The 7867-nt window shown below is 44.0% G+C and overlaps 1 protein-coding gene across 1 annotated transcript in view; it reads right to left on the reverse strand.

Annotated features, from left to right (window-relative positions):
- Positions 1-360: 360 nt before the first annotated feature.
- The window catches only part of MRPL48 (mitochondrial ribosomal protein L48), a 69904-nt gene continuing 62397 nt past the window's right edge, over positions 361-7867 (reverse strand). The window contains exons 6-8 of the mRNA XM_012801531.2: positions 4932-5034; positions 1600-1689; positions 361-672 (exon numbers count right to left, since the gene is read on the reverse strand). Coding sequence (XP_012656985.1) covers positions 598-672; positions 1600-1689; positions 4932-5034 — 268 coding nt within the window. The 3' untranslated portion in view covers positions 361-597. The remainder of the gene's footprint in view (positions 673-1599; positions 1690-4931; positions 5035-7867) is intronic.

Raw genomic sequence — 7867 nt, forward strand, 5'->3', positions numbered from 1 at the left:
AGAGTCTCACTTTGTTGTCCTCAGTAAAATACCGTGGTGTCATAGCTCACAGCAACCTCCAACTCCTGGGCTTAGGCGATTCTCTTGCCTCAGCCTTCTGAGTAGCTGGTACTACAGTAGCCCACCACAATGTCTGGCTATTTTCTATTGTAGTTTGGCCAGGGCCAGGTTCAAACCCACCACCCTCGGTATCTGGGGCCGGCACCCTACCCACTTAGCTACAGGTGCCACCCAAAAGGATGAATTTTTTTATCAGTGGAAAAAGACAGAAGGGGAACATGATTCTGTGCTAACATTGTAGGTGAGAAAACAGAATCTCTTAAAAGATACTCAAAAAGATGGGCTCACTGCACACTCATATGCACGCGTCTGCAATAGCAAATTTTTATTAGACAAAGGATAATTAGGGTTAGTTGTAGCAACTGGCAAGCATAGCTGTGCCACAGAGGAGAGAAGGCATTCCTGGCAGTAGGAATGAGAACTTATGAAATCTAAGGGTTAGGGTCTCGGGTCTCCTGCTTAACTGTGACCACCCGGGAAGCTCCTCTCCTTGGAACTCAATATGACCACTGCTGGCATACTGCAGGTCTGCAATAGCTAGTTCAGCTTGGCCAACAGTTCTTCCAGTTCTGGCCGAGCTTTGAACCGTCCCTTGAAGTCTTCTTCAGTGTGCTAAGGAGAAAAACAGAACAAAGTGGAAATTACTGAAAAGCATTTAGTTTTACTCAAACATGTACAGCATCCAGACAGGCCCTCAATCTTGCTCTGTTGAGAAAGATCCAGGTTCCACTAACTTTTATCATCTACTATGTAGCAGACTTGTATTAGGTATCAGGGACACAAAGTTTAATCAAGCATCTTCCTTGCTCTAAGTGAACTTATACTCTAGTGAAGGAAGACAGCTATATGTAGAACTAAGGCCAAAATGGTATAACTATTACAATAGAAGCATTTAAAAGAGGCCAGGCACAATTGCTCGTGCCTATAATCCTAGCACTCTGGGATGCCAAAGCAGGTGGTTCAATTGAGGTCAGGAGTTGGAGACCAGTGTGAGCAAGAGAAAGACCCTAACATCACAAAAAACAAAATTAGGAGGGCATGGTGGGGGGTGCCTGTACTCCCAGCTACTTGGGAGACTGAGGCAGGATGATCATTTGAGCCCAGAGTTTGAGGTTGTTAGGAGCTAGGCTGATGCCATGGCACTCTAACCTGGGGCAACAGAGACTCTGTTTCAAAAAAAAAAAAAGTACATTTTCCTATTTGTGTTCTGATTTTTAAGGTTACACTGTATATAACCTTAAACCACAACCTTTCTGCTAAACAACTGTCATAAATGAGAGAATTCTGCGGTGTTATAGTCTTACTCCTAATATTAGGATACGTTGATGAAAGTCAGGTCCAATGGTCTGCAAAGAATCATTCCTAATGCCTCAGAGTAATGACTTGAGTACACCAGATTGCATATCTTTCTTGATTATTACCTGGGCTAATTTATCCACATGTCTCTGTTGTTTCTAAAGCCAGGGAGTCCAGATGTTGTTATTTTTATTTTGAGCAAAAGTAGGCCACTACAGGGCCTCTTCCCAAACTAGCACCTACCTCCTTCACTAGCAATCTGACTCCTTCAGGAAGATTGCTTTGGATTATTTCCAGAAAAATCTCTGCAAATGTAGCACTCAAACCACTGATCTGCAAAATGAAAGAAGATACTGTCAGGGAGGGAGCTAAAAACTGAGCGATTGGACAGGCATGGCACAGCCTCAAATGCCAGCTTCAGGGTAGCCAGAAAGGCATAAAGGGGAAGATTTAACACCAAAAGTTGGTTTTTTAACCTGGTCTTTACAGGATCATCTGATCATCTGATCATCTGCTCAGTTTTCTTGCTGAGAAGTCACTGCCAATATCTGCTCCTATGTGCAATGAATGTCACAATTGGATCAAGAGGTTGTCAAGGCCAAACTGAATTTCTTATTTAACTTAGGTTTGCCCATATAGACCAGGACCTGACTGGTGGCGGACCCTGTGCTAAGAATCCAGAGGTGAATCAGATGGGTGATGAAATGGCAGGCAGGGGACTGTAAGAACCCACAAGAGAAATACCTACCTAACTCAATTGGGAAAGGCCAAAGAAAGCTTTCAGAAGAGGTAATATTTGGGGGGAGTCTTGAAGAAAAATAGGAATAAACTAGGAGAATTCAACAGTAGAGTGGATGATCAACCATAACAGTGTTAGGGAATTAAAATTAGCTTCATGTGTGACTGTAGTGAATGAACTGTGAAGAGAAAAAGCAAGAGGAGAATCAGGAAGGCACCTGAGGGCTAAACTAAAGAGTTTAAACTTTATCCTATGGGCCTGGGTTGCAAGATTTACCATAGATATATTATAAATAAGGTACTCCTGGCAACATTTAAGGAAGCAAAGACTGTAAGTGCTTAGTTATGTTTAAAATTAGCACATTTAAGGCAGAGCCCATAGCTCAGTGGGTAGGGCGCTGGCCACGTACACCAAGGCTGGCAAGTTCAAACCTAGCCTGGGCCAGCTAAAACAACAATGACAACTGCAACAACAACAACAAAAACAATAGCTGGGCCTATAGACTCAGGTACTTGGGAAGCTGAGGCAAGAGAATCACTTAAGCCCAAGAGTTTAAGGTTGCTGTGAGCTGTGATGCCACAGCATTCTACCCAGGGCGACAGCTTGACAGCTTGAGACTCTGTCTCAAAAAAATAGATAAATAAATAAATACAAATAAAATTAGCACGTTTAGATTTAAGACATTACTACCTTAAGATTCCTCTTATTATCTTGCTGTATGTTTTTTGACTAAAAAGGAGTGATGTCCATCCAATGAAAATTATTTTGCAATAAAAGGCATGAATGTGGCTGGGCACGGTGCCTCATGCCTGTAATCCTAGCATTCTGGGAGGTGGGTGAATTGCTTGAACTGAGGAGTTTGAAAGCAGCCTGAACAAGAGTGAGACCCTGTCTCTACTAAAATAGGAAAAATTAGCTAGGCACTGTGGTGGGTGCCTGTAGTCCCACCTACTGAGACAAGAGGATTGTTTGAGCACAAGAGTTTGAAGTTGCTGTAAGCTATGACACCACAGCACTCTACCCTGGGTGATAGAGTAAGACTCTGTCTCAAGACAAAAAAAAAAAAAAAGGGCTCAGCGCCTATAGCTCAACCGGCTAAGGCGCCAGCCACGTACACCTAAGGTGGCGGGTTCGAATCCCCAGCCCGGACCCGCCAAACAACAATGACGGCTGCAACCAAAAAATAGCCAGGCGCTGTGGCAGGCGCCTGTGGTCCCAGCTACTTGGGAGGCGGAGGCAGGAGACTTGCTTGAGCCCAGGAGTTGGAGGTTGCTGTGAGCTATAATGCCACGGCACTCTACCCAGGGGGACAGCTTGAGGCTCTGTCTCAAAAAAAAAAAAAAAAAAGAAAAAAGAAAAAAAATGAATACTATAACATAGAAAAAACTTGAAAACTTGCTAAGTGAAAGAAGCCAGAGACAAAAAGCCAGATACTGTACAATTCCATTTAAATGGAATGCCCAGAAGAGGTAAATGCATAGACACAGGAATACATTAGCGGCTGCAAGGGACTAGGGGAGAGGGGGACAGTGAGGGGAGTGACTGCTAATGGGCACAGGGTTTCTTTCTGGGGTGATGAAAATTTTCTGAAATTGTGGTGATGGTTGTATAACTCTTTAATTATACCAATAACCATTTTATTATATTCTTTAAATGGGTGAATTATATGACATGATCATTATATGTCTTTTTTTTTTTTTTTTGAGACAGAGTCTCAAGCTGTCGCCCTGGGTAGAGTGCTGTGGCATCACAGCTCACAGCAACCACCCAGCTATTTTCTTGTTATAGTAGTCATTGTTATTTTAGCTGGCCTGGGCCGGGTTTAAAACCACCACCCTTGGTACATGTGGCCAGCACCATAACCACTGTGTTATGGGTACCAAGCCATGATCATTATATTTCAATAAAGTTGTTTTAATAAAAGAGGGGATTATTGGCTCAGCGCCTGTGGCTCAAGTGGCTAAGGCACCAGCCACATACACCTAAGCTGACAGGTTTGAATCCAGCCAACAATGATGGCTGCAACCAAAAAATAGCTGGGTGCTGTGGCGGGCACCTGATAATCCCAGCTACTTGGGAGGCAGAGGCAGAGAATCACTTGAGCCTGGGAGTTGGAGGTTGCTGTGAGCTGTGATGCCCCGGTACTCTACCCAGGGCAACAGCTTGAGGCTCTGTCTCAAAAAATAAAATAAAAATAAAATAAAAGAGGGAATTATGTTAAAGCTGCTGAGATGTGAATGTTTAATTACCCATGGTAGTGTGGTTGTCACCCATTTGTCTCTGCAGGAAAAAGAAACAGAGGATAATAGCTAGAGCTAAAAGGAAGCCATTGACGGTTGTAGTAGGAAAATGCCATGATCACATTGGTAAGTGAAGTAGATGAATCTGAAAGAATATTGGGAGGTAAAAGCTATTGAATTTGGTGAAAGAACAGATATCAGAGGATAAAGATGGATCACATATTAGGCTCAAAGGTGGGGAGGATTATAGAAAAAGAGGACAGCCACTCTATGCTTAGTTTTGCATACACTTAAGTATAGGGGGCCCATATGTGGAATATCCAAGTGGAAAAGTCTGGTAGACAACTGGATATCATGTCTGAAGCTCAGCCAACAGATCAGAACTATTGGTCACTGAGGCCAGAGGATGAATGAGATCACACAGGGGGAGGTATTATAAAAGGAGAAATGAAGGGGTCTAGAACTGAATCCTAGAAAAGCACCATCATTCCAGGGGCAGGGAAGTGGAAGAAAAGGATAAAAGAGAAGGAGAAAAAAAGGACAAAGCGAAGAACTAGGAGCGGCAAATACATTTCAGGTTCTCTTGGAGTGCTTACCTGAACCACTCGTTCATGGGTGGTAAGGACTGAGTCCAGGACCATTTTGTTGCCTTGGTCTGGCAGCCGCAACACCTCCATGGTTTTGGTAGGCATCGCATAGCTGTAGAAAGGAAGAACCAGTTATTGGGAGGGTTAACTTAAACCACTAGCACTGCTTTAATCAAGGTAGTCCTTCAACACAGCCACTACTGCATGCAGTAGCTCCTGGAATAGGGAATGCTTATCTGCAATCAGGACAAAGTAACCAGATCCCCTTTACCTCCTCCAGCAGTCAGTCTCTAAACTCCCTGGGTGAAGAGACCATCTCTAATGCCTTTCCACATCCATAATCATGCTTCATGCAATATTCTGAATAAAACCTAGTGATTGATAAATATTTACTGCTATTGAAGAGCAGCCAGTTCTAAAAGGATCAAGTTCATCACTAGTGTTTTGGAGGCTAATGGGTATTTCACCTGTTCTGGAGAAACAAAGCATGAAACTCAATTGTTCTAGAACAGGATTTCTCAACCTTAGCACTACTGACATTTTGGACCAGATAATTATTTTTCTGGGGGTATGTGGCCTATGTATCGCTAAGCTCTACCCACTGAATGCAGGAACCCCAAATAGTGACAAAGTGACAATCCAAATTATCTCCAGACATTATTAATTATCCCCTGAGGGGTACCATCTCCTGTGCTGAGAATCACTGTTGTAGAGTCTATGCTTACCATGAGCAGTTTCAGCAAATCTACATACTGCAGTGAAAAGAACACTGAAATTGGTGTCAAGTATTGGTCCTGCCACTTACTAGCAATATTTAATTAGGTAACTCACTTCTCCCTCTGGGCCTCAGTTTCTTCATGTATAAATAAGATTATAATCTGGGCCTATATCAACAGGCAATTATGAGAATTGAGTGTAGTGATGAGATAGGATTGGACTAAGGGCTACACAAAAATGTGACATTAGTGTAATGTTCATCTTATCAATAACTTCATAGAACTGAAAAGAAATAAAATAATAAAATGACAGCAGGATTCCTGAGTTTTCACACCTCACAAGTTTTATCACATAATAGCAAGGACAGGCTCAGCACCCGTAGCACAGTGGTTATGGCACCAGCCACATACACCGAAGTTGGTGGGTTCAAACCTGGCCTGGGCCAGCTAAACAACAACGACAACTGCAATGGCAGATGCCTGTAGTCCCAGCTATCTGAGAGGCTAAGGCAGAGAATCACTTAAGCCCAAGAGTTTGAGGTGGCAATGAGCTGTGATGCCATGGCACTCTACCAAAGGCAACATAGTGGGACTTTGTCTCAAAAAAAAAAAAAAAAAGGAGGAATGAAAGAATAGAATTCCAAGCTAACATGGTAAAATGTGCTACCTTTGGGAGTACTGCCTGAAAAGGGACACAGGGGAATCTGCTGGGGTGCTGGAGAACTCAGAACTTGTGGCCTTCACTGTATGTAAGTTATACCTCAATTTAAAACAAATTACATGGTTGCCTGTAATCCTAGCACTCTGGGAGGCTGAGGTGGGAGGATTGCTTGAACTCAGGAGTTTGAGACCAGCCTGAGCAAAGTCAGAAAAATTAGCCAGGTATCATGGTGGGAGCCTGTAGTCCCAACTACTCAGGAGGCTGAGGCAAGAGGGTCACTTGAACGCAGGAGTTTGAGGTTGCTGTGAGCCAGGTTGACTCTATAATACTCTAGCTTAGGGCAGGAGAGTGAGAGCCTATCTCCAAAAAAAAAAAAATAAATATCAAGTAAATAGATTTTTTTAAAAGGAAAGAGTAGCCTCATAGAGAGTGATGGCTGAGTGCTGCTTTAAGACAGGGGTCCTCAAACTTTTTAAACAGGAGGCCAGTTCACTGTCCCTCAGACCATTGGAGGGCCAGACTGCGGGCCCAGGAACGCGTCGGCTGCAGGATAGGCGGTGGCAGCAAAAACACCCGGCAGGCCAGATAAATGTCCTAGGCGGGCTGTAAGTGGCCCCTGGGCCATAGTTTGAGGACACCTGCTTTAAGATTTCCATCTCTGAGGCTGGGTGTGGTAGCTCATGTCTGTAATCCCAGCACTTTGGAAGGCTGAGGTGGGCAGACTGCCTGAGTTCACAGGTTTGAGACCAGCCTGAGCTACAGCAAGACTCCATCTCTAAAACATCTGAATGTTGTGGTAGGCGCCTGTAGTCCCAGCTACTTGGGAGGCTGAGGCAAGAGAATCACTTGAACCCAAGAGTATGAGGTTGCTATGAGCTGTGACAATAGGGGACTCTATGGGGCAACAAAGTGAGGCTCTGTCTCAAAGAAAAAAAATGATTTCCATCTCCACAGGCAGCTGGCCAGCAAGGGATGAAGACAAATTAAGGAATTCGTATGAGAAGCCTCTTCCTCTCCTCCTGGGTAAGGAGCAGTGCAAACCATTTAAAGAACAAAAGCTAGCATACTGCTATCTGGCCCAATTTCATCTCAAGGTTACAGCCATCTCTATACCCTCATTCCTACTCCCAGAGGAAAAATGGATAAAGATGAAATGAAAATCAGAAAAAAAGCATTTCATCTCTGAAAAGCTGGGCAGTGAGAATGCCTAACAAAATGATAGTTTGAAAGCCTCAATCAACGCAAAGAAGTGAACTGCTAAAAACAAACAGCTGTTCGTGCTCTGAGCTATTTGCGGCAAAGAGTCCGGAAAGAAGCAAAAAGCAGCACATCATTCATTCTGCTGTTCTAGGAATCATGTCTCTTAAGATTTGATCCAAATGGCTCGGCACCTGTGGCTCAAGCGGCTAAGGCACCAGCCACATACACCTAAGGTGGTGGGTTTGAATCCCCAGTCTGGGCCCGCCAAACAATAATGATGGCTGCAACCAAAAAAATGGCCAGGCGTTGTGGCGGGCGCCTGTGGTCCCAGCTACTTGGGAGGCTGAGGCAGGAGACTCGCTTGAGCC

The sequence above is a fragment of the Otolemur garnettii genome, unplaced genomic scaffold (genome assembly GCF_000181295.1).
Source record: "Otolemur garnettii isolate 467f Iridium unplaced genomic scaffold, OtoGar3 scaffold00001, whole genome shotgun sequence".
Classification (NCBI taxonomy): Eukaryota; Metazoa; Chordata; class Mammalia; order Primates; family Galagidae; genus Otolemur; species Otolemur garnettii.